At 44.6% G+C, this 27901-nt stretch overlaps 1 protein-coding gene across 2 annotated transcripts in view; it reads right to left on the bottom strand.

Annotated features, from left to right (window-relative positions):
• NID1 (nidogen 1) overlaps nt 1-27255 on the bottom strand; it is a 94977-nt gene extending 67722 nt beyond the window's left edge. For both annotated transcript variants that reach the window (XM_082407577.1, XM_082407578.1), the window contains exons 1-3: nt 26895-27255; nt 3124-3423; nt 749-975 (exon numbers count right to left, since the gene is read on the bottom strand). In XM_082407577.1, coding sequence (XP_082263703.1) covers nt 749-975; nt 3124-3423; nt 26895-27119 — 752 coding nt within the window. In that variant the 5' untranslated portion in view covers nt 27120-27255. The remainder of the gene's footprint in view (nt 1-748; nt 976-3123; nt 3424-26894) is intronic.
• Between the last annotated feature and the right edge of the window lie 646 nt (nt 27256-27901).

Here is a 27901-nt window from a genome sequence, read left to right as displayed (position 1 = left end):
TATAGGAATAGAATCTAAAAAAGAGTGGATATATATATGTATAATTGATTCACTTTGCTGTACAGCAGAAACTAACACAACATTGTAGATCAACTATACTCCAATAAAAATTTAAAGAAATAAAAGCAGAGGCAATAAATACTTGAAACTCATCCCATCTGTATTATGTTACTATTAGCTATCTTCTTCAAGTTATTTGAATCTACTGCACCTCTATGGTGAGAATACTATACCCCAGGTTGAGCAACATGATGTGAGCAGCTGGAAACTGGCCATGGTAGGAGTATTTACACCACGGAAAGAGGCAAATGCTATAAATGAGGGCTTCCCCAGCCCGCCTAAAGCCAGTTGCTAAGCATTTACCAGCACGCCGTTAAAGTGTAGAGGAGTTTTAGACTCAATTGGCAATATGAAATTGGGAGGGGTTTTCTCAGCCTTGGGGTCATAGCAGGAGATAGTTTTGAATAACTTGTATTTCTAACTTTATACGTATAGAAGAGATGGTAAAACTGTCTCAAATGAGAATGATATCTAAAAACTTGGATACCTGTTCATTCTAAGAGTATACTCCCTTGAGTTCATCAGAAAAACAAAGTACTCCATAATATAAAAATTATATACAAAATTTAAATCCATGGGAACATTTTTAGGTAATGTTCTATATTGCCCATTACATTATTCTTAATAAAACAGTAAAATGATAATCTTATTAAGGGGAGAATCTACTGAAGAACAAAAAAAAGCATACTTGGCCAAGTTTCCAATTGATTCTCTGTCATTAGCAAATACATTATAAGCTCCGTCACTCTTCCATATTAATCCTACTAAACCTTGGCTGAAAGCAACCACTGCGGGAACTTGGTTCTCATCCTTCTTTGAGAATGTCGTATAGAACTGCAGACCATCTTCAGGATAAAGGAAAATGGCGTAGGTGCTGGAATCAGAGGAGGCCAGAACAGCCTGGAATGTGTTTCTCTGTGAAGATGAGTTAAAATTCAGTTACTCAGGAAAATATCTACAGATCTTAAAATGTGCTCTTCACCAGATCGTATCTAAAAAGTACAGAGATGGCAGTATTTACACCTCATTCTAAAGAAATACTTTTGTAACAAGGACCAAGTATTCCAGGATAATTCCACTTAAATATCTCTAAAGCTATGTCAACATGAAATTTTCTAATTAATCAATGAATACTTTCTGCATAACTGTGACCCTAAGGTTAATGAAAAATTACAGAGATGGCACCTCCAGGTAGTGGCCTAAATCTCATGCAACTTAGCAAAGTCTTACCCGCAGAATTTGTTTCCACAGCCATTAAACATATTCAACCACATTCATTATTTAGCTGATTGAGCCCAAGCACCGTGCAGTAAGAAAGAAAATGAGCTTTGAGAGAAAACAAATCTGGATCCAAATCCTGCTCTACCCCTCATTGACTGTGTGACCTTGGGCATGTTACCTAACCTCTCTGAACCTTGATCTGTGAATCTGTAAGATGGAGATGAAGCCACCTACCGCATAGAAATGTTAGGAGGACTACGTGAGCTGGCATATGAAGGGCCACAGAGAACATATTCCTAATGTTAGTAGCTCTCCTATGCACCAGGCATTGTCCTGAGCACCGTGAAGACGGATAAAAGTATGGGATCGCCGCACTTGAGAATTTACAGTCCAGGTGGAAAAACTGACATGTGAACAAAACACTGCCAAACTGGAGGATAGATTCTGTAATGGAGTCGTGTGCAGGCGAAGTGCCCGATGCTGGGAGGAGCGGGGGCAGAGGAGGCGGAAAGAACAAGCAGGAGCTGGACACGTGCAGTGAGGGTCACGGAGAGGCCATCGCAAGCAGAGAGCACAGCTAGTGCAAGAGATTGTGGGTAAAACAAACAAGCAAAAAGCCTCAGCAGGGAATTGCAAATAATCTGATACAGCTGCTGCAAGGGGGTGCAGAGAAGTAAGAGTGAGGGGAGATTTGGCCCGTGAAGCAGGCAAGAGCTCTGTACAAGGGGCTGGGCAGGTATCACTCAAGTGAAAGGGATGCACACTCGAGAAACTGAAGGTTTTAAACAGTTTTCAAGCACAGCACTCAGGCAGATACAGGTGGCAAAGCAAAACGAGTCAGACAGACTTCTCCAAAGTGTGCTCTATGGGATGCAATGTGTCTTATTTGGAAGGGAAAAAGGTATGGCCAAAAGGTTTGGGGATGGCTAAATTAAACAAAATTAAACAGGTTTCTGTACTATAGGACTTTCCAGAGTGAGTCACCATGAGGGAGATACAGTTTTAGCGCTTCCCAAACTTATTTGGTCCAAGGAGTCCTTTTCCTCAAGGAATGTCTGTGGGACCAGTGTTCTGCGGTACACACTTTGGGAACCACCAGCTGGGAACATCCCCCATTTAAAGGGAGTGCTTTTGGGCCTTTCAAGTTGCTCTCTACCCTGCAATGCTATAAAAATTAAACAATGGTGGAGCAAATTTATTTTTCCAAGGAGAAATCGAAGCATGTCCTAAAGAGTCACCTCAGATCTAGAGATGGCTTCTTCAAATATTCTCCTTCCTTCAAGGGCAAGTCCAAGCTCTACACACCCTAACACCTTTCCCAACCACTGCATCCACAGAGACTCCCATCCCTGGTTACGATGAAACTTGTTTGCTGAACCATCCACATGGTACAAACGGGTTTTGTCCCCTCCAACTAGAGTGTGGGTCTGGTCTTTATTTCTTCACATCTCTTGGGACTGCTTTTATTAGTTTAACCTATCACTTCATATTAATAAATTCTCTATTTATCTAGAAGCCACCTCCCACTATCCACCACCCAAAGTAAGAGCAGCTAGGGCTGTAATTTATCAGCCCTGTTCTTGCCATGTGGCAATCTTCTCAGGAATTGGCTTTCTTTACATCTAATCATCATTACAGCATAGATTTATATAGCCCTGCAGATAAGGTTTTGGAAGTTTCAGACCTGCAATAAACAGCTTACTAGATTTTGCTTTGGATGTCTGTCCAGTCTTTATCAATCGCATGGGCGTGGTGTACATCAGAGTAGCACAAACCAGAAGACCAAAGTGTACAAAGCCAACACGTTAGACTATTTGCCCTTGTGCCTGGGTGGGTGCTTACCTTGCCTTCCTGGGCAGGGTCCTTGCTGGGCCCTTGGTAGGGAGCCACGGATTCCCAAGTGACAACCACCACGCTACTGGGCTTGAAAGAGACTTCCGGGAACCCTCTCTGGACACACTCCGCTGCCAGCTGAGTGACAGAGGGAGATAAGTCTTCCCGATAGTAAACCTTCCCAAGGCCGTCTGTCGTGTCCAAGTCTGCCAGGAAAGGGGCGACTGCTCCGAAGGTCGGTGGGAATAGCCCAGGATGGGATTCTTTGGCTGGGGGCTCACTCATGGCAATAATGCCGTTTGTGGTAATCTGTACAAAACCAAACATCATTAAAAGGAGTGCAGAAACTTACAATCAAAAATTGGGAGCAACCCACATACCCATCAACAAGAGAACAGGTAAATAAATTCTGGCCATTTCATACAATGGAATACTATACAGTAATTTTTTTAAATACACAAAACAACATGAGTGAATCTCACAAATATTAAGCCAAGCAAAAGAATACAGACACAACAATAGTACACAGTATATGATTTCATTTATGTGAGATTCAAGAGGAAAATGGTGCAGTTCAGTTAACTGCAATTAATCTCAAATGTACACAAAAGTTGCACTTGTAGAGTACGTAAAGATAAAATTATCTCAGCTCTTTTTTCCTTGAAAAAAGAAAGAAAGGAAAGGAAAAAAAAAAGATGTGCAGAAACGACGTCTTCTTCAGGGAGACTGAGCTCCCGTTCACAGAATGCTGTCATAGTGTATCAAACATGACAGTGTGTCAAATACAAAAAAAACTGGAGAAAGACATGATCCAGAACTGTAAAACTCAGCATTCTTTTCCTAGGGAGGACGGCCCGGTAGAAGGAACAGGGGCAAGAATCACAGGACCTGACTCTGGCATAGTCACCAGGCCTTGGGCAAGGGTCTTAAACTTCACATCTTAGGCTTCCCATGTGTGTGGTTTGTGGCACACGAAGGACCATTCAAACATAAGTCATCATCAAAGACTGTGTTAATTTACTCAACAGAGTAATCATTACAAACCAGGGCTGTGCTAAGCACTGTGGGTCCACAAATAAGTAGAACCCAGGCTCTGCCTTCAAGGCACCCACAGTCCAGAAGGACATGGAGATGGACTAACACAGATGATAAGACAATAAGCAAACAAGTGTCAAGGAGTAAATGTGAATGGGCCACGATGGTGGCGTTATTTTGAACAGATTAATTAGATCAATAGCTAACATGTATTGAATGTTTACCATGTTCCAGACCTCTTATTAACATCTAATCCTCAGAAGAACCCCGTAAAACTAGCTATTACTATTATCCACATTTTTCTGAGGTGGAAAATGAGGTAAGTTGATCAATTTGTCCAAAGTTACCAATAAGAGGCCTCACCGGGATTTGAACCCAGGGAGCCCAACTTCAAAGTCGGCCCTCTTAATCACTACATGGACAGCCTTCTTGAAACCAGTTATCAGTTATCACTTCTTGAAACCAGTTTATAGCCTATGAAAAGATTTCACTGTTCTTATCCAGCTAAAACTCACATCCCCTGGGAAAATGGGGAAGGGACTACAGCCCCCTGGCAGTGGACGTGCTTGGGCCTCCTGCAAAGCCATGCTTAGAATGAGGCTTTGAGCCCTTCCCACATCCTTGTTAGTGCACAGTTCAGAGAACACCACGCCAGTGATTTTTTACTTCCGGAGTCTATGAATTAAAAACAAAAAAATCCCTAATCCAATGGGAGCGACTTTGCATATGGCCCTAGTTTGCACTTCAAGAGGCTACAGATTGGAAGAACACAGCAGCAAAGGGAGTTACAATTAATTGTTCAGGAGTTCATTAGAAGGCCTGTGGGTTTTCCAGGTCACTTACTTCCCTCCCTCCTCTTCCCACGGCCTTATCCTTCAGTCACTTCAGACCTCATTCCTAGAGAAGGGGGCAGCGGCCGACAAGAAGGAAAGGAACTTAAGACCAAACTCTACAACATGCCAAGAACCAGGTAAAAAGCTTCGATGTGATGGAGCCAATTTGGGAAGGGAAAAGAACAACAGGTTTGAGTGTTAAGTGTGGACCTAGCAAGATCCTTCCTTTTTACCAAGTGTCACGGTTGTTAACTGTTCGGGTGACATATTTTCCATCATCACCTGGCACCAGCAATGATTTTCTAGAATGCACGGACAGGCTGCAAAGAAGGGAGTAGGGAAGGAGCCTCGTCCAGCTGGTCTCCTGCCCTCTTCGCCTCCACCCCATCCAAACATCTCCCAGCACAAACATCCTGATTGGGTTGCCGTGTGAGAGCGTGGGAAACGGCTCACTTTCTCAAGCCGCCAGAAGTTGGCAGTTACCAGCTGCCAGTGGGAAGTGATCACATGGAAGCCACATACAGACAACTTGGTTTTCAAAAGCTGTTTTCCAGTGAAATTTAAATCAGGCCAACAATTTTGAAAATGTTCCCGGTGCCTTACATTATTGAGAATCTGGGCACAGGAATTTCTATTTTCACAAGGAACACTTTAGGAACTGAGTTTTTAGACGAGAAGCATGACGCCCTGCCTGCAAATGCTTTGGACAAAGACCAGATAACCCTCATTAGTATTAGTAGGAAAATTATTTTTCAGGCAGTTTTATGGCACATTCAACTCACTTGTCTATGATAATGAAGAAAAGATGTCATATACAGAACACCCGGAAGTTTCATTTGATTCTTAAACTTCTTAGTAAATGTTTTCAGTTTTTTGTTTTTTGGGTTTTTTTTTTAATTAATTAATTAATTTATTTATTTTTGTCTGTGTTGGGTCTTCGTTTCTGCGCAAGGGCTTTCTCTAGTTGCGGCAAGCGGGGGCCACTCTTCATTGCGGTGCGCGGGCCTCTCACAATCGCGGCCTCTCTTGTTGCGGAGCACAGGCTCCAGACGCGCAGGCTCAGTAGTTGTGGCTCACGGGCCCAGTTGCTCCGCGGCATGTGGGATCTTCCCAGACCAGGGCTCGAACCCGTGTCCCCTGCATTGGCAGGCAGATTCTCAACCACTGCGCCACCAGGGAAGCTCACGTTTTCAGTTTTGTTTTTGTTTTTTTCCAAATATAGCAATTAATGGCAGACTTGATGAACGATATTCCTTTACATTTGGGGGCCAGGCTTATTCCACAAATCTGTCCAGCTCATGATGCTCCTACTGGCCTGGTTCCTTTTCTCCGTCTTATTCAAGTCGAGCAATTCAATAGAAGGGCAGGCGCACAAAGGGAAGGACCTAAAAGGCACTTAGGAGGCCAGGAGGACAGACCTGGGTACCACTGAGACAGGCTGGGACCTGGGACCCTCTACCTGAGCGCTTGCAATTAGACCTGGACAGACGTCTCCTCCAGCAACAGAATACAAAGAAACTAGAGGGGACTGAAAATAACTGTGTGCATGCGCAGTTGGGACAAATTATGAACAATAAGATACAAAAAGGCCACAAACCAATCAGCACTTCTGAGGTCCCTGGAGCAAAAGCAGGGTATTGCGCATGCCCCCTGAACACAGCACCACCAAGGGGGTGGGCAGGCCACCTAAGCCACCCCTCAGGCCCGACCCACCAATCCACTCCCACCCTCACCCCATTTAAGGGACCAGCTCACCGCGTCCCCACTAGGAGAACAAGCAAGGGCACCTGTTTCTTGTTTTTACCCCTCAAGCTGCAGCCCAAGTCCCAGTAAAGCCTTGCCTGAGTTTCTTGTCTGGCTTCTTATCAATTTCTATTGATTAAAGAATCCAAGGACCCAGGTCGGTAACACCATCTCCAAAGGGACTAGACTGGGGACCACAGAGAGAGTCACGCAGCCTGTCCAGCTGCCCAGGGCTGTCGCAATAACAGCTATTCACCCAGTTGCTTAAGCCAGGAAACCTGGCAGTCGGCCTTGATTCCTTGCTCTTTCTCATCCCATGTCCTGCGTGTCCGGCCTCCAAAGTATACGGGCACTTTCTCCATCCCGGCGACCACCAGCACCCCTCTTCCCCACCTCCTGCACCCATATAACGGGCTCTTTCTCGCCTCTTCCAGGGCTCAGCTGAAATAACACCTTCGAAGGGAGCCTCCTCCATCCATCCAGTGTAGGCTCCCCTGGCGGGCCCCTCCTCCTCCCTTCCCTCACGCCTGGCCCCCATTTATATCTCCGCCTCCTATTTGTGTCCTTCCGGGCACAGACCACAGTGTGTAGGGATCTCACTGACTCACCTGCCAGCTCTGGCCGCTCTCCCCACTGCCACAGTACATCCCTTGTGGTCCAGGACCAGGTCCGTCTTGGTCTGTGCCATAGCTACAGAGCTTATCCCCTGCCTGGCACACGGAAGCTCCCTCCCTTCCCGACTCCCTCCAGGAAGTGCAGAGGGGAGGTTCATAGGGATAAAACCTCTGACCAAGGCTGTTTGAGAAATACTGCCCGGTGAGCTTCGAGGAGGGCCACAGCATTATGTGTCCGCGGTTCTTCCGCTGCAGGGCGACACGATTTACTAAAACACTTTGCATAAATGTGAACCGATAACTCAAGTCTGAGCAAGTCTCTAGATCTAACTACCACTTTACAGGAAATACAAGGGACAGAAGCACATTTAGAGGATACCATAGGGATGTGACCAGCAACATCCAGAATATGGGACATCCTGAAGGACAAATACTCAGTTTCTTTAATAAATGCATGGAAAAAAGGTGAGGGGAACCTGTAGATTTCAGAAGTCGTGAGGTATATATCTACTAGACGTGATGTGTGGTCTTCACCTGGATCCTGATTTAAACCAGTCAACTGAAAGGCCAAATAAAATATTTTATGAACCTATGTGATACTGGATGACATTAAGGAAATATTGTTAACTTTTTAGGTGTGATCATGATTTTGCAGGGGTTTTTTTTGTTTTTGTTTTTATTTTTGGCTGCGTTGGGTCTTTGTTGTTGTGCGCGGGCTTTCTCTAGCTGCCGTGAGCGGGGGCTCCTCTTTGCTGCGGTGCGCGGGCTTCTCATTGCAGTGGCTTCTCTTGTTGCGGAGCACGGGCTCTAGGCACGCGGGCTTCAGTAGTTGTGGCACGTGGGCTCAGTAGTTGTGGCACAGGGGCTTAGTTGCTCCGCGGCATGTGGGATCTTCCCGGACCAGGGCTCGAACCCATATCCCCTGCATTGGTAGGCGGATTCTTAACCACTGCACCACCAGGGAAGTCCCCGTTTTGTTTTTAAAAAGTCATTTTTTTAGAGATACATTCTGAAATATTTACAATGAAATAAAATGTTTGGGATTTGTTTAAAAACAATTCAGTTTAGGTAAGAGGGGAGAATATTAAGAATAGGTGGGGATATAGGTGAAACTAGACACACCATAAATGGATACATGTTGAAGCTGAGTGATTCATGAGAGTGCATCATAATATTCTATTTGTGCATATGTTTAAAATTTTCAAAATGAACTTTAAAAAACAGATAATGAAGTGATTAATCTAAAGTTTAAAGTTTCTAAAGAAAGGCAGTTAACTTTTATAGCTAAGCCCACATGAATGCTCTCTGTGAGGAGAAGGGCCCATGTTCATTGTCTGAATTCCTCCTTCCCCAGACTGGTCCACCCCTTCCCTCACAACCCCTGCCTCTCCTCTACCAGAGATTTTCAGGAATGTTAGTTGCACTGGGCAAGCTAGATTGTGTTAATTAGTAGAAGGTGCTGGTGAAAGCAGGTTTAGTAATTAACATGAACCAAAAGTTGCAGACGCTTGAGGCTCCAGGTGCAGGGCCCTGAGTCCAGAAAGAAACAATTATTAAACATAAGTATTATACAGCAGTCACCAGTATTATTTTCTGTTCACCACTTTGTGCCAGCTGAAAAATTACGTGGATTATAGGCCCAGGTTTTAGTTTTGATACGAATGTTGGTGAGGAAAAGTCTAGAGTAGAAATACATGTGCTGGAATTTTTTTTTTTTAATTGCTTACACTTCTCCAAACTCACCATGGTGTTTCACCTACTTAACACTGCGTGGTTTTGCATTTATGGTCCCCTCGGCCTCGAAGACCCTCACTCAGCTCCTGTCCGTGGCAAAGTCCCATTTCTCCCTGTGAAGCCCTCCTGCCCTCCCCAAGCAGCGTTTACCACCAGCTCCTTTACATCTGCACCTCTCTCTATCTTTTGTTAAAAGACAGAACAGGCCCAAAATGGAGTCGCTTATGCTAAGCCCCACATCACCAAACTGAGACTTAATTATAGTTTCCACTCTATATGGAATCTTAAACCAGTCAATCAGAAACCACCTGATCAGCACTAGTGAGGTCATCTGCTGGGTAGACCCTGCCCTCCCCTAAAGAAAAGTTAACTTTGCAATACTAGGACCTGCTTTTTTTGGCCAGATAACTTCCCTGTTCCCACTCCCTCCTGCCTATAAAAGTCTTTCATTTTGCATAGCTCCTCGGAGCTCCTTTCTATCTGCTAGATTGGATGCTGCCCAATTCGAATCGATTTTTGCTCAAATAAACACTTAAAATTTTTAATATGCCCCAGTTTATCTTTTAACAGTTCGCAATCAGCACCTTGGAGTCCTGACTCAGAAGCCCTGAGTCCCAGTGGCACCAGCACATTCCTTGCTGTGGATTATGTAATAGGGAAGAACAAATCGAACTCTATATTGGATCTGTTTCTTTTATTTTAACCTTGAAGCAATTATACTCCAATAAAGATGTATTATTAAAAAAAAAAAAAAAGAATGTTGCCTGTAGCCTGAAATATACAGGACAGCCCATTCTCAAGGCTTTGAACTTTAAAGGTATAACACTTCTCCATTCATACAGAGATAAAAAGTTGCAGAACAGAGAATAACATTTGTCCTGTTGGACGTTTATAGGAACATGGTCACCAGACCTATGGGGACAGCTGCAAGAACAAAGGATTCTGGCACCAAGAAGTGTGCACCAACCAACCACACCCCCTCGCCTTTCGGTATAAAAGAAGCCTGAACCCTAACTCAGGGAAGATGGTTCTTTGGGACACTAGTCCCCCATCTTCTCGGTCTGCCGGCTTTCCAAATAGAGTCACTATTCTTTGTCCCAACACCTCTCTCGATTTATTGGCCTGTCATTCAGCGAGCAGTGTGAGCTTGGACTTGGTAACTATAACATGGCAAAACTCTTGTGAAATTTTTTTTTTTTTTTTTTTGGCCACAGGGCATGGCTTGCAGGGTCTTAGTTTCCCAACCAGAGAGCGAACCCACACCCCCTGCAATGGAAGCTCAGAGTCCTAACCACGGCACCGCCAGGGAAGTCCCAAAACTCCTGTGAATTGAATGCATTCCTGAGAAAGTCTGTCTGTATTATTGAGGGCTAAAGTAATAATAATGATGATGATGATGATGTTATATTATTGTCTTAAGGTAACTCTAACCAAATATTGCCTCACTGAGGCTTTTGGTAGCGTAATAATACATTGCTTCTTTATTGAAAAACAGCTACATCCAGCACACTGACCAAGGTAAATACCGCCCTGAATCTTGCTGACAGTTCACACTGGGAAAAAGAAGTTCCTTCAGCAAAGTTAACGTTACTAGCACAACTTAACACCCCTGTACAGAACACACCTATTCACTCACCCCAAGGAACCCACCAAACAATAGGCTCTTCATCCAGCTGCACCATCAGTTACATCACAAAACGCCCCCGGGTGAAAATGCAAGCCTCACAGGGCTAACAGTTGGAGCCACTTACTTAACAATTGTTTCAACTCAGCTGACAGTAAGAAGAGGCAGGACAGAGCACTAACTCATAATGAGGAAGTGGCCCCCATTTTTTAAAAAAAAAGCACTTCCAATCTCCCGTGCATCTTTAAAGTGAACTTACAGGCAAATGAAGCCCTGGAGAAAGTCTAAATGCAGATACTCCATACATTAAAATTATGTGTTAGATTCCTTATATACAAGCAAATCTTTTTTGACGTCAATGAGCCTGGTAGCAGGCCCCAGGGCAGAATGCTCTTCCCTTGCAACCCTGAGGGGAAAGCCTTCTTTAAAACAGATGTGGTTAAGAATACTTGAGGTAGGCACAAATAAGAAACAAATGGGCTCCTTTTAGAAATGCAAAGAGCGGTACTGGGAAGACAATGAAATTGCTTGCAGTTGCAAAAGCAAACTCCACGGGTGGGAGGAAGCAGGAACCTAAGGTAAAATAATTTAGGCCAAAGAAGGAACGGGAAGCAAACGCTTACTGCTAGGTTTGAGGCCCTTTACTAAAGCTGTTTGCATTTTTTTTTAATTTAATACAACCACCCCTCTTTTCACGTGTATGAAACAGACAAGGAAATGACAAGAGACTTAATTTAGCTTCATGTCACACAGCCAGCAAGTGATGGGACCAAGATTTGAACCCACATCTGGTCGAGTCCATTACCGGTGCTCTTTCTGTTATACTCAGTTTAGAGAAATGGGGAGCAAAAGTCCTGGAAGTTGCAAAGCTTCATGGGATGGCTCCATGGATAGAGATTGGGCAGCTAGAAAAACCTAGAAAATGAAAAGGGCCTAAGAAAAGAAAAACTTGAGAAAGAAGTCCCCGAAATAGCCTGAACTAATGATACAATCAAGGTGGAGGTAATAACTGATTCCAGCCTAGAGCCCAGAGGGGACCTGGGGCCTGCCCCACGTGAGTGGTACTTGATAGTTTACAAAGCCTTTTTACTCCAGTTATTGTAGTGAACCTAGTAAAGCATGCATTAATATCATCTTCATTCTTCATTTGAGAAAAAAATGAGTTTCCGTTTATAGGACTTGCCTAAGATCATACACCAGAAGTGCCAGAATGAAACTCTTGAGTCTAAATTGCAAATATTTTCTATTAACTCCACAGAGCCAGAGAAACGACTCTGGCTTGAATTAGAAATAGAAACAAAAGGATTAGCAGATAAAAACAAGGGGCAACCTGGTAGTAATAGTTAAAAGATGAGTCAGTGTTTTAAACTTAATCCAGTTAATGTCTAATGAGAGACTCAGGATAAGTTACCCATCTCTTCTGCAGGAAATTTCTACCTGAGATTATCTGCCAACATTTAAAAATGGTTGGGAGTCTTTAAATTTTAAACTCTGGTGTGTCTATCAAAGAAGAGGTAGAAGTGTCCTTCAGCATTCCAGAACAGGAGGTGATCAGGAAAGGCAAGAGAAGGGCCTTGTCCAAACCCTCAGTCTCTACGGAGAAGTGTGCCCCTCCTTAACACCTCGGATAGAGATATCAGAAGTTCACCTGTGCTGACTAGGGCACCAGGACTCCCTGAATTTGGATTATACCAATCCCTTAATTGGAACACCAGTCCCTTAATTTGAACATCAGAAATTATAGGGAAAGAATTAAGCACTTATCTGCCTTTCCAGAACAAACCATGTCAGTGTAACCCAAAAACCCCAGTTGATGAGGGAAAGCTCTTCTTTACAGGAGTATGAAAGCTAATAAATGTAGAAAGAATGCTAGAAACCAACAAGTAAACAACAAGACAAAATAAGACACAATTTGGCAACCGTTAATTTAATAATTGATTCAGGCAAAGATCATCAATGGTTGCTATGGACATTAAGTGAAAGGTTGGTGGGCAAGGGGACAGCTGCATAAGGCCAAACAAAGTATCACCCCATAGCTTGCTCTCTGCTTACAAGGGGAAAAATGTAACACGACAGACATGATCTAGCTGTCATCACCTTAACACGAGCAGCTAGCAGAGCAACAACTAGACATCACTTGCCTCCTGATATTATACACTATGACATATATGGCTTCATTCATGAAGTATTCTTGTTAAATAATGTTTAACCTACTCAACAATAAAAATACAGATAACCCAATTTAAAAATAAGCAAAGGATGTGAACAAACATTTCTCCAAAGACGATATGCAAATGGCCAATAAGCACATGAAAAGATGCTCAACATCATTATCATCAGGGAAATGCAAATCAAAACCACAATGAGATACCCCTTCACACCCACTAGGATGGCTAAAATCAAAAAGTCAGATAACAACAAGTGTTGATGATGACGTGGAGAAACTGGAACCCTCATACATTGCTGGTGGGAATGTAAAATGGTGCAGCCCCTTTGAAGAACGATTTGATAGTTCCTCAAAATGTTAAACATAGAGTTACCATATGACCTAGCAATTCCACTCCTAGGTATACACCCAAGAGACCTGAAAGCTGATGTCCACACGAAAACTGGGACACGGACATTCATAGCAGCATTATTCATAATAGCCAGAAAGGAGAAACAACCTGAATATCCATGAACTTATGGAAGGAAAAATAAAGCCATGGAATATTACTCAGTCATAGAAGAACTAGGAACTGCTAAGTACTGCAAAGTGGAGGAGGCTTGAAAATGTTATGCTCAGTGAAAGAAGCCAGTCACAAAAGGTCACATGTCGTATGATTCTATTTACGTGAAACATCCAAGGCAGACAAGTCCATAGAGACAGACAGTAGATTAGTGGTTTCCAGGGACCGGGGCAGTGGGGAGGTGGGGGAGATGGGGAATGACTGCTGAAGGATACTGGGTTTGTTTGGGGGGTGAGCAAAATATTCTGGAGTTAGACAGTGGTGATGGTTGCACAAGTCCCTGGGTATACAGAAAACATTGAACTGTACACTTTAAAGGGGTGAATTTTAGGGTATGTAAATTATATCTCATAACACTGTTATTTAGAAAATCAAGGAGGTGTAGAAAGCAAGGGGGAATGTGTACATATATATGTTTGTACATTTGAGACTCTCTCTGCAAGGAGATAAAAAATTCATGAATAGTGATTGTCTCTGGGGAGAGAACGATGGGCCTGGAGGCCAGGATAGGAAGGAAACTTCCCTTAACACTGTTTTTACAAGTTTTGTTAACCATTTGCATTGTCTTACTATTCCCCAAATTAATTTAAAAATAAAATTCTACGTGTTTTCTAAAGAAAACAATTGTTTAACCTGAATATTTTCAAAGTTACCAGTTTTCAGAAAATACAGAGATGGAATAACAGGCTAGACTACATTACAAAGAAACAGTCAAATGCAGAAGGTGGGACATTCTACAGGACATTAAGCAGTGACTCTTAAATAAAGTGAGAAATAAAAAGGGGGAGCGTATTGGTCAAAATTAAAAGAGACTAGCGACTTCCCTGGTGGTGCAGTGGATAAGACTCCGCGCTCCCAATGCAGGGGGCCTGGGTTTGATCCCTGGTCGGGTAACTAGATCCCACATGCATGCCGCAACTAAGAGTTGGAATGCTGCAACTAAGGAGCCCACGTGCTACAACTAAGGAGCCGACGAGCCGCAACTAAGGAGCCTGCCTCCTGCAACTAAGACCCAGTGCAACCAAATAAATAAATTAAATTAAATTAAATAAAAAATTAGAAGAGACTAAAGAGCCAAATGTAATGCTTGTCATCCTTTGAGCCCCAGTCTGAATGAGTCTAGCTATAAAGGACAGCTTTGGGGATACTGGAGAGATTTGATATGGACTGAGCATAAATTGATAACAGGAAATTATTATTGATTTTGTTTAGTTTGATAATAGTATGCTGGTTAGGTAGGGAAATGCTGTTACTGTCTTAGGAATGCATAGTAAAATATTTAGTGATGAAATGTCATGAGGACTGCAATTTATTGTTACTTTGGATACACGAGTAAAGAGAAATTAAACAAATAGGGAAAATGCTAACAACAGTTACCTTTATGTAGCATGTCTATGGGTGTACATGATACTAATTTCTCCCCTTTTGTGTGTGTGTGTGTGAAAACATTTCTAATTAAAAATTAAAGGGACTTCCCTGGTTGTCCAGTGGTTAAGACTCCGCACTTCCACCGCAGGGGGCACGGGTGCAATCCCTGGTTGAGGAATTAAGATCCCACATGCGGCGCGGCCAAAAAAAAAAAAAAAAAATTAAGAAAAAAATTTACCTGAGGACAAAGCAGTTAAGAAACCTGCTCCTTAAGGGATAAGAACCAACTTTTTTCACAAGCAGTGCAATGGTGAGTGATGTGATGCAGTGTGAGTTCCGTGAGAGCAGGGATCATGTGTGATATAGCCTCACACACCTGGCCCCAAAGTCTGTACATTACAGTGCTGATGAGAGACTGTTAAATGAATAAATGAATGAAGGAGGGGAAGAAGTCGGTATCCAAGGTGGCATAGTGTAAAGACCGCAGAACTAGGAGTGGGGAGATCTGAGTTCAAGGTCTACCTCGACCCGAGCTGCGTGTATTTGACAAGGCCCTTAGCTGCATGTGTCAGTCTTCTCTATAATAGGGGACTCATCCTATCACCTGCCTGAGCGACCTCACAGGGCTGCTGCGTGTCGCAGATGAGATAACACATGAGCAAGCCTCATTGCACTCACCTCCAAATAGCTCTAGAACCCACAACCCGTGTCCACACACCATCGCCACCCTCCCCTGGACCCTGGCAACAGGTCTCTAGCTGTGCAATTCACTCTTCCTCCTCCACACCTCCCCTAAAAGTCCTTTACCCACAGGCAGCATAATTTTTTTAAAACTTTTTATAATTAGACTACTTTTAAGGGAGAATTTTCAAACACACACAGAAGAATCACTAAAATTATCCACACACTCTAGTTCTTGCTTTATCTATTCCTTCCACACATGTGCATATTTATTTTTTTCTTTTTTGAAGTATTTTAAATGAAATCCCAGGCATCAAATTATTTCACCTGTCCATATTTCCATATGTATCTCTCCTAGAAAAGCAGTTTGTCTCAAAGATGTGTTTTACGGCCACTTTGTTTCCATCAGGATCCAACAAAGTCCTTACCTTACATTTGGTTAGCTTGTCTCTTAAGCCTCTTTTAATCTATGCAGTTCTCCCTCCTTTTTCTCCCATGCCATTTATTTGTTGAGGAAATGGAAATCTTTTAAAAATAAATCATATCGGGGTGGGGGGAGGGATAAATTAGGAGTTTGGGATTGACATATACACACTAATGTATTTAAAATAGATAACCGACAAGGACCTATTGTATAGCTCAGGGAACTCAATATTCTGTAATAACCTAAAATGGGAAAAGAATTTGAAAAAGAATAGATACATGTATATATATAACTGAATCACTTTGCTGTACACCTGAAACTAACGCAACATTGTAAATCAACTATACTACAATATAAAATAAAAATTTAAAAAAAAATCATGTCACTCATCTAGCTAGAATCTCTAATGCTTCATAGAATAAAGCAAGAAATACCAAGCGTTCATTCATACCTTCATTCATTCAACAGATCATAACAGAGCACCCACTATGTGCCCCAGACCCTACTCCTGGTGTGTACCTGGGAGACAGTGGTGAATAAGGCAGGTCAGACGCTGCCTTCAAAGGATTCAGACTCTAATGGGGAAGATGAGCAACACACAAGTAAACAAATAAACTAGTTTTAGGTGGCTATACATGCTGGGATGAAATCAAGACGGAATGCAACAAAACAACACGCACGGGCGTCTGCATGTGAGCAGAGACCTGCGTGACGGGACGGTGCAGAGGGGAGAGGAGTGTCTACACCTGGGTGGGACAAGCTGGCTGTGGCCGAGGAATAGAAAGTGGCTAGTGAGGCTGGAGCCCAGCGCGTGAGGACAGCAGGGTAATAAGGGATGAGGATGGGGAGCCAGCGTGGCTGTACCATCACCACACGTGGTGAGAAGCTGGATGTCATTACGTGCAAAGGGAAACACTAGGAGGGCTCTGAGCTGCACTGTCCGGGTCTGACTTAGCTCCCCCAGTTCTTGCACCACCGCCCTCACTCACACTGGCTTTCATTCCATCCTGAAGACATGCCAAGTTCCTCCTCTCTACAAGCTCCTGGTCTCACACTCAGTAACGAGGCACCATTCTGCCCCTTCCCCTCTTTTCACATGGCTAACCCCCTACCCATGCTTTAGTTCCAGGTCGAGAAGGTCCTCCTGACCCTCCACCTAGCTCAGTTTCACCACAATATATGAACTTCTTCCTCACAGCACTTATCACAGTGTCATTACTAGTTTAATGTCTGTCGTCCTCACTAGACTGTAAAGATCAGAAACAACACTGGTCTGGTTTCAATCTCTATCTGCAAAGCCTAGCACTGGTCCTGGCATGTTAGGCAACAAATTAAGTATTTCTTGAATGACTAGATGATGTATCTCAACATTGCACTGCATTATATGAGAAATAATAGCCAGTGTCCTGTACATAGTAAAGGTATATACTCAACAGCTGGTCACTTGATCAGAGAATACCAAAGATCCACGATAAAATGAACCTTAGAGATAATCTTATCAAACCTCTTTGTTTTATAATAAAAGAGATCTGGAATAATAAGAGGGTGAGATATGAAGTGACTGGACCTCAATTATAAGTTGGTTAATCAACATGATTCATCAATTTCACTTTCGCCCCCATTAGAAATTAATACTCTATTAAGTATTCTGTGACTCAGCCAGGGCCACTGTTAGACCACAGGGCGCCTTTGGGCAAATTAGAAGCAAGTACCCTGTCCTCTGAATGGCCCCAGGCCCATGCTGAGGTTCAGGGCTTGGTGAGTGGCCTGTGGGCTGGACTTTAGTTGGTTTGTCCCCTCAGTCAGAGCTTTGTGCTGCAAACCACCTGCATAACCATGGGTGGTGGGCCCCGGGCTTAGCCATAAACTTCCTATGTGCCAGTAAGTGTGGCAGGTCCACGAGTGATGTCAAGAGGAATACGACACAATCTCAGGGAGCCAGGCCGGCCCGCAGCTCAGGAGTAGGACGGGCCTGCATGAACCCTCCCATCAAACCTGCGCCTCCCCAAAAAGTCATGGGACCATGTCGAATATGGAGCAACGCCTATTTAACTTGTAGTTTGCTGTCAAAGAACTTAATAGCAATGCCGAGAAATATGAGAGAGAAGAAAAGGCTGGAAAGGCCAAGATTAAAAAGGCCATTTAGAAGAGCAATCCTCATGTAGTAAGCACTGCATACATATCCAGTTTTTAATTTTTAATGATATCCTTATTATTATCAGTGAAGGTTAGTTATCTGGTAAATTGTGAAGACAGTTATCCCCTCACCAATCTGTTAGTGAGTGGAGACAAAACATTGTGTATTAAATGAATACTTTACGTGGCCACTGTTTCAACTTAATTTTTAAAGGGTTAAAAATTCAAGGAAGGCAAACTATTATTTACAGATAACACAAACATCTAGATATCATGGTCATTATTGGGAAAATCTGAATCTGACTAAATATCATCTCACCTGGTATTATTAAATAATTTCTGTGGCTGTAACTTCATGGAAAAACTATATAAGCTATTATTAACTCCACAATCATTTCACCAAAGTATGTTGGACTTGATCACCTCATTTATACACTACTGACAATGTCATTTGTTATTATTCATTGATATGATGAGGCAATTTATAAAATAAGAAATAAAGGTGGCCAGTATACATCTGAAAAGGTGTTACATCACCAACAACCAGAGAATTGTAAATGAGAGATTATTTTGGACTATCTCGGCAAAGTTTAAAAAGATGGATAGGGTGCTACTGAGGGGCTGGTGACACTGGCGTTCTCATACATACATTGTTAGTAGGAGCAGAGATTGGTACAACCTTTCTAGAGGTCAATTTGGCAATACAAGTAAAAACATTTAAAAATATGGTCTTTGATTCAGCAGTTCCACTTCTTGAATTTTATCTTAAAGGAATGTAGTCAGACAAATACACAAAAATGCTTGTATATGCATGCTCACTGCAGTTTTGTTTATGATGACAAAAAATTGGAAACCACCTAAATGCCTGCCAGTAGAGAAATGTTTAAATAAATGACAGTAGAGCTATACACTGGGACTCCATGCAGCTATTAAAAAGATAAGATCTGGGCTTCCCTGGTGGCACAATGGTTAAGAATCCACCTGCCAGTGAAGGGGATACGGGTTCGGTCTCTGGTCCGGGAAGATCCCACATGCCACGGAGCAACTAAGCCTGTGAGCCACAACTACTGAGCCTGCGCTCTAGAGCCCGCGAGCCACAACTACTGAAGCCCGTGTGCCACAACTACTGAAGCCCGCACGCCTAGAGCCCGTGCTCCGCAACAAGAGAAGCCACCGCAATGAGAAGCCCACGCGCCGCAACGAAGAGAAGCCCCCGCTCGCCGCAACTAGAGAAAGCCTGCATGCAGCAACGAAGACCCAATGCAGCCAAAAATAAATAAATAAATAAATTTATTAAAAAAAAAAAAAAAGATAAGATCTATTTGTGTTGACATGAAAGATGTCCATGATCCATATCAGATACCATTTTTATATTAAAAAGGTATATGCATAGAAAAAAAATTGGTCATCTATAACTTTTTAAAAGCAGCTTTATTGTGGTATAATTTACATACCATACAATTCACCCATTGTTAAGTCTACAATCCAATGACTTTTGGTAAATGCATACAGTTTTGCAAGCATTACCACAATCCAGTTTTAGAACTTTTTTGTTACCATCCAAAGTTCCCGCCTGCTCATTAAGGCTTAACTCTTAGCAGTGGTTAGGTTGGGGGTGAAGTCTGGGAGGGTGAAGGCAGGAGGGGAGAATTATAGACAGCTTCCTAGTTTATCACTTCTGTCTTATTTGAATTAATTTACGACAAGGATATACTATCTTTTAATTGAGAAAACAGTAAAGGTTTTTCTATTTTGAGAAGAACAAAAAAAGGAAACAGACTTATACCCTTTGACCGAAATCTACTTCTGGTAATTTACCCTAAGGAAATAATCAAATATGTGGAAAAGGATCTGTGAACAAAGATATTTATCAATGTTTTATCTGAAACAGAGAAAAGTTGTTAAGCAATCTAAATATCTCATGATGGAAGAAAACAATTACTAATCACACTGAAATATGAAAGGTACAGGACACAAACATTTATATGCAATCTTTATTATTTTATCCATGTAAAAAAAGTTAATGCACAGCCAGAAAGTCCTGTTTGGAAATATAATGAAATCTCGCCAATGGTTATCTCTGGATGGTGGAATTATAGCACTTTTAATTTTTTTGTGCATTTCTTCATTTTCCACAATGAGTATGTATTATCTTTACATCTAAAACCAATTACATAAATGATACTAATTAAAAATAGATTAATTATGGTTAAAAAAAAAAAAAAAAGAAGAGCAATCCAGAAGTGGCAAGAACACACATTGAAAATGCAATCCACCAGAGGAACCAAGCAATTAATTTCTGGAGTGTGAGCAATGGGGCTCCTGCTGTGGCAGCAGGAGTTCAGACTACAGGCAAGGTGACAAAGTTCACGGCCGTTGGTTGGCTCTGCAGATGCTACATGGAGGGGTATAAACCTCCATGAAAATATGTTTGCCCCGATGGACATGTGTAAATACCAACTGGAAATGCTGAAGGTTCAAACGCAACAAAGGGAAGACACGATGAGTCACTCCACAACCCTAACAATACCACAAAACCAAGTGGATATGTTGCTCCAAGAAATGGCAGATGAAGCTGGCCTTGATGTCAAAAGCAACTACCACGGGGTCAGTAGGTTCTAGAGGCACAAGTGTTGCTTCAATGGAACAGGATGAACTCTAAGAGACTTGCTTGTCGGCGTGATCAAGAGTTAAGTTACAGAACTGGTACTTCTGTTTACTTTACTTGCCTCTAAAATATTTTGTGTGTATATACAGATAAGTTGCAGTCCAATTACACTAAGAACACTATGCATGCCAGAATGCTTAAACACTATTTGTATGTAGTGCTTTCTTTTGCTTTGCTGTACTTCCCAGTACATTAAGAAATTGCAGGGGGAAAAAAAAAAAAGAAATTGCAGGGAGTTCCCATTTTGACATATTTTACGGTTCTGTATATTATGCGTAAAAGTACGAGGGATGTCTTTTTGTCCATGTCTTTGACAGAGTAGCATTAGCTTGTTGTGTATGAAACATCTTTCTCAAAAGTTAACATCGAAAATCTAGCACGAGGGACTTCCCTGGCGGTCTAGTGGTTAAGACTTCGCCTTCCATTGCCTGGTCAGGGAACTTAAGATCCCACATGCCGTGCAGCGTGGCCTAAATAAATAAATAATTTTTAAAAAAAGAATTCTTCCTTGGTAAGGTTGGTGGAATGAAGCCACATTTTCTTTCTTTTTTTTTTTTTTTTGCCGCGCCTTCCCGATCAGGGATTGAACCCACGCCCCCTGCAATGGAAATGTGGAGCCTTAACCACTGGACCACAAGGGAAGTCCTTGAAGCAAGTTTTGAAGAAAGTCAGTGGCCTGTATTGGCAGAGAAGGTAGGGTAAAAATAGGAAGAATGTTAGAAGATCTTAAGAGTTAAATTTACCTTACTTAGGGAAAGATGCCTATATGTAAGTGGTATAATGAAAATCAGTTTGTGGAAGATGTATGTGGTGTGTGTGTGTGTGTGTGTGTGTGTGTGTGTGAGAGAGAGACAGACAGACAGACAGTCATGAGGAAGGGAGATAAGGAGATGAGTCAGGAGAGCAGTATACAATCTTTTTGCTTCCAAGGATATCCTTTTATTATTTTTCCATAGCCATAAAGAATTTTATTTCCCAAACTGAACTTATTAAACAATAACTAATTCACTTCTCCATGTTTATGAATCAAGACATGAATAACATCATATGTAATCAAATCATGTACTAGATTTAAACACTGGCCCACTCCCCTCTCATTACTCAGGATGGGGTCCAAAGAATGACTGGCTTCATCACTGGGACTGTGCTGATTTAAAAATAAAGAGATTACTCCACGTGGAGAATCAGATCTTATCATGCAATGGCCCACAGGATCAAGTCAGGAAACCAAGATGGCCCCTCGCTCCACCATGGAATATTCCCCAGCAATACCCTCTGCCTTGGAACAGCTCTCAAATTAAGGCAGAGGCCTACGATATCTAGATACCATCAAATCAGCAGCTCTTGAACATTTTGGTCTCAGGACCCCTTTATATTCTTAAAAATTATTAAAGAACCCCTAGAATCTCGTGTTTATATAGGTCATATTGATCAATACTTATCATATCCGAAATTAAAATTGAGAAAAATTTAAATATTTATAATAAATAATAATGAACTCATTACATGTTAACATAATTTTAAAGAAAATAAAACCCAAAAGTTGTTGTACATTTGTGCAAATCAATTTGATGTCTGGCTTAATGGAAGATAGCTGGATTCTCCTATCTTCTACATTCAATCTTCTGTGACAAATATCACAACACATGTAGATAACACATATCCTATAGCCTCTAGTGAGCTCCACTATATACACATGAGAGCATGGGAGTATAAAAAGCAAACAACAGGGACTTCCCTGGTGGCGCAGTGGTTGAGAGTCTGCCTGCCAATGCAGGGGACACGGGTTCGAGCCCTGGTCTGGGAAGATCCCACATGCCGCAGAGCAACTGGGCCCGTGAGCCACAACTACTGAGCCTGCGCGTCTGGAGCCTGTGCTCCGCAACAAGAGAGGCAGCGACAGTGAGAGGCCCGCACGCCGCAATGAAGAGTGGCCCCCGCTCACCACAACTAGAGAAAGCCCTCGCACAGAAACGAAGACCCAACACAGCCAAAAATAAATAAATAAATAAATTTAAAATTTAAAAATAAATAAAAAGCAAACAACATTTTCGTATTACCAGGAAAAGAGTTTTGACCTTGTGAATTTCTTGAAAAAGTCTCCAGGATGCCCAGGAGTCCCCAGACCGCACTGTTAGAACTGATGAGTGGGGTCATTACTAATGGTACCCTTTCCAAGGGCTCCAAACCCAGCTCTCAACTTGTTCCCTGCTTTCCTACTTCCCCTTGTAAACCAGTGTCAAGGCTTCCATTCACCTTCCAACCTAACTGGTCGTTTGAAGGTCTACAAGCTCCAGGGCATCTCCATGTTCTGGTCCCCTTGTTGGTCTCCAACACCACCGAGTCAAACCTGGACTAATGCCTTTTCACTCAAGTCAGCTCTGCCAACCATCTCATCATTCTCTCACGCCTCAAGACCAAGAACCTCTCCCTCCCTGCCTTCTCCTCCGCGTTCCATATGTGACTGGTCAGAAATCTTGCTGATACATCTTAGATCAACTCAGGTTCGCCCACTCCTCTCCTTGCCCCATTCCTGTACACTCTAATTCCTGCATATCTGATAAATCAGTAACTTATGGGACTGGTTTTCCTGCTCCCAAACTCTTGTTGTCCGTTTGTTCATGCTGTCTTGCAAACCACTGCCAGACTTATCTTACTAAAGACAGGCATGCCTTGTGACCAGCTACAGACAGTATAACCCATCAACCACTAACCTTCCAGGAGCCATCTTTCATGACCCTCCATGTAATGTATTGCATCGTTTGGCTCCACATCTTCAGCTCTCCCTGTATCCATGCCTGTTACCACCACGGCGGGGGGTGGGGAGGGCGCGGGGATGACCTGCCTCACCCATTGACTCTGGGCTCAGCCATGAGACTTGCTTTAGTCCCTGAGAAGTTAGGAGGCATGACCCAAGGGAAGGCTTGGAAAAGCACTATGCATTTCCACTTACTCTTATGCTTCTGACATCTCCATGTAAAGGAACATGCTTAAGCTGGCCCTCTGAAGCAGCACCATCCAATAGAATTTTTAGTGGTGATGGATACATTCAACAGCAGCATTGTCCAATCTAGTGGCCACTAGCCACTAGTGAGGGTGTTGAACATTTGAAATATGGCTAGTGTGACTCAAAAGCTGAAATTCTATTATTATTTCATTTTAATTAATTTAAAATAGCTATACATGGCTAATGACCATATTAGGCAAAACAGCTGTGGAGGTTGAGAGACACCCCCCCTCCCCCAGCACCTCCCAGAGCAGAACCAGATCATCCCAGTTGCTCTTGCTGAAGCCGCCCTAAATCAGCCCACCACCTGTGGAGTCCAGACACATGAGCAACAAGTGCTTATAGTTATATGCCACTGACGTTTTTGTGGTTGTTTGTTACACAGCAAGAGCTAACTGATACATTTATCCCCTGACCCCACCTGCCTATCCCAGACTGAACCCTCCTATTCCAACAAAAACACTCTGCTCCAGTGGGGTCATATTCCTCACTTTCCCAGCATATACCAAGCTTGTTCCCATCCTCATGCATTTGCCCCTGCAGTACCTCCCACCATGAATGGCCTCTCCATTTCCCCCTCCGCCTACTGAAAATGGACCTGTCTTTCAAGTCTTAAATGTAACCTCCTCTGTAAAATCTTTCCTCACTACTCTAACTCACAGCAATCCCTTGGGTCCATCACATGTTTTAGGTCCGATGCTTGAAAGCATTATGAGTCAGACACAGACGGGCTGAAATCCTAGTTTGGGTATTTTTAACTGATGCTATGGCCTTGGGTAATTACTAATTATCGTTATTATTTCTTCATCTGAAAAAAAGGGGGCACGTTGTCTTGAGGATTAAATAATGTAAAACTAGCAAGTCCCTGACACATGTAGATGTACTCATCCAATAATCATTTTCCTTCTCAGTGGGTTTCCTTTCATTTTCTTAATCTAATGTCCAGAACAGTACAGACCATCTAGTTCATGCTCACACGTCCTGTCAATTCACCTTTTCACTCAGGGCCATGTGAGGGTTTCCATCAGCTCAAAAGAGCATCTACAAAACTGCAGATACTGGTGGGTGCTGTGATGTGGCACCAGATCCTCATTCAGCTCCTGGGAATGCAGTCCTCAGCCCTCCTCTTCGATAAGTGCCTCCGTGGAAAAAACTGCCTCACCCGAGGGTCACACCTCGGTCCAGGGCAGCCCTTAGGGAACCACGGATCACTGTAAGGACACGGAGGTCCATCCCTCTCAGGAGACTTGAGAGAGCTCTGAAGGGCCATCCCACCTCCAGAGCTCCCAGGGGACTGGCCAGATGCCCTTGCAGGCCTGCACCGCAGCTCCGCCACTCCGCTCAATCTTTCTTCACCGCCCTCCCGCCTACAAGTGTGGATCTGAGAAGCTCGCCCTAATGAAATAACCTACCTGCTAATCTCCATCTCAGAGTCCTTCCTGGGAACCCAACCTGAAGCACAGAAATAAGATGCAAAGAGACCTCTGGGAGTCTTTCTCACTGAAATGCAGATGAGAAACCCAAATTGGCTCAGAAGGTGTGGACTGACGGGAATCACTTTTTAGCAATCGATTTTCTAGGTCTTTAGAACGTAATGTGGTTACTCTGATGCCCCAAGTAAAGAAGGGCAGGAGGGCCCTAATTTAACATAGGGGTTCATGAATAGAATTCAGTGGGTCTGTTAACCTAGAGAGAAAAAGAAATTTCATTTTAATTTTCAGTAACCCGTAACTGGTATTTAGCATTTCCTTCCATTATAAATGTAGGCAACAAAACACGGTAGTATTAGCACTTAATGACCTTGCCACTAACAGCAGTCACAGATATTCTCCTATCACATTATAGTCACAGTAGGTGTCTCTGAATATTGTTTACAGTCCCCATGACCTTGAAAGTTCCGGCATTAGCTGATCGTACACTGGATCCACTGCTACACCTTGCTATTTAATACGGTTAAAAAAAAAAAAACATATATATTACTTAATACAATTTTTAAAAAATATTTTAACTCATTTTTCAACATAATTGATCTCCTTGGCAATCCTGTGGATTTTATCTTATGCATTTAAAAACCTAAGGCAGGGTCTTACAGGCTACAGCAGACTGCGCAAGGAGGTCAGGGCAGTCAGCCAACAAGAGGACACCCTCTGTCGGTGGAGACTTCAAGGACTCATTCTTTTTGGGCAAAGCCGACAAGCTCCACGTGGGTGTTGTCCCGGGCGAAGTCTGCCCCGGCCAGAAGACGAGCACAGCCATTTCACCGGCAGGACAAGCTCCAGCCGCTGCTGGCGTTGTTCCCTCCACTTCTGGAATGCACACAGCTTTATATGAAATCCACATGGTGCGCGGCGGCGGCAGGCGGCGGCACGAAAGGACTTTACCAAGTTGACAGCGTCCCCAAGCCCGGCCAGTTCAGAGAAGGATCCAGAGAGCGAAAGGTCCCTGTCCCGCTCCCCATCTGGCCGCCCTCCCCCCGCCCCCCATGGTGACAGTGCTCGGCTACAGGAAATTGGATCACCGGGGCGCCCTTTCCCAGCCCTTAACTTCGGACTGAGAGCAGAATCACTGCCAAGGCACATCCGGAGTCCACACACACAAATGCAGGGGCTGTCGGCTACATTCCCGGGGCGGAGAGCCCGGTTTGGCGGTCTTTTCCTGCCCCGGCACCTACGGCAGTCGCAGGGCCCGCGCGCCGGCTGCAACCCAGCTCCGGCCTTTTGCCCTGCGCCCGCGCCTGGTCCCAACCGCACCGGGACCTGTCCCCAAAAGGCAGGGGACAATGGCGAGACGCGGACCGACTTCTCGGTCACACAGCCGCCGGGGTGGAAACGCCGCCCGGGTCCCGGGGTCCGGGGTCACGGGGTCCCGGAGTCGGGCAGGGCGCGCACGGGGCGGCGCAGACGGGACGAGCTCCCCAGACCCGAGTGCCCCTCGGGCGACAGTGACCAGGCGGCGGGGAGGCGTCGGCGGGCCGGGCGGAGGCGGGAGCCCCCTTGGGCTTGGAGACCGAGCGCCGCACCCCGCGCCCCGGCGGCCTGCGGGTCCGGGTCCCCGCCCACGACGCTCACGTCCGTCCGGCTCCGCGGGCGCCCCCGGCCCGCCCGGGCCTTCCTTCCGACGCCGCGTCAGCCCCCCGCGCCCTCCCAGACAACTGCCCCCATCTCCCGCCCGGGGTCGCACTCACGTAGACCGAGTTGAGGTCGGATTTGTCGAAGAAGCGGAGCGCAGTGCTCAGCTCCAGGGCTGGGGAGACGCGGTCGTCCCCGGCCTCCAGCTCCAGGTCGCCCCGCCCGGGGCCGAAGGGAAAGAGCTCCTGGCGGCTCAGGCAGCCCCCGGGCCCCGCCAGCAGCAGCTGCAGCAGCAGCGCCCGCGTCCACGCAGCTCCGCTCCGGCGGACCGCGGCCAACATGTTCCCGGACTGCCGTCCCGCAAACCGAGGGGCTCTGCGGCCGGAGGCTGAGGAAGGCGGAGATGTAACCGGACGCCCCTCGGCAACCCCTCCGCGTCTCCCGCCTCCCGAGGTTCCCACCCCGGGAAGCAGGGGAGGGGAACCGAGGGGAGATGGGGAGGGCCCCGCCCCGTCCACAGGGCGCGCCGCGGAGGCTGCCCAATGGCCGCGAGGGGGAGGGCGAGGGGCGACACCTAATCCCCCAGCCGTTCTGCCCGCGTCGCCTTCCTTCCCCGCGGGGTGATGGGTGATGGGCGCTGGTGGCCCCGATTCCCGAAACCAGCCCAGTTCCCACCGAACGGCCCCTCCGGGAGTAGGAGCGGAGGGCCGGGCTCTGCAGCATTATCCTCGGCCCAGGGCTGAGTCGTGGAGATCGGGCCACGCGGAAACGCTCAGGATTTGGGGACACAGTCCACCCCAACGCTGCTTGGTGGCGTCCGGAGGTCGGACATGGTCAGACTGGTAGGAAGAGGGGGTAGTAGGTGCTGAGGATCAGCAAGAAGGGACCGGGCCAGGAGCATGGCCATTTACTCATCCCTCCATTCTTTCAGCTTAATTATTGAGTGTGGGAGCCTATGCTTGGTAATGGGAACTTCGGCCAGAAGTCGGGTCCAACCCCCAAAGTCATGAGTGTATCACAGTGTTAGGCGGGGTGGAGCCCCCAAGTGATAAAGGACATCGGGAGTGAACTAACTGGTCAAGGATAGCATCTTTGGGGATATGGAAATCAAACCAGGTCTTCC

The sequence above is a fragment of the Balaenoptera borealis genome (genome assembly GCF_965194805.1).
Source record: "Balaenoptera borealis genome assembly, chromosome: 10".
Taxonomy (NCBI): domain Eukaryota; kingdom Metazoa; phylum Chordata; class Mammalia; order Artiodactyla; family Balaenopteridae; genus Balaenoptera; species Balaenoptera borealis.
The sequence above is the reverse complement of the archived record's forward strand: the minus strand, read 5'-3'. Positions and strand labels throughout refer to the sequence as shown.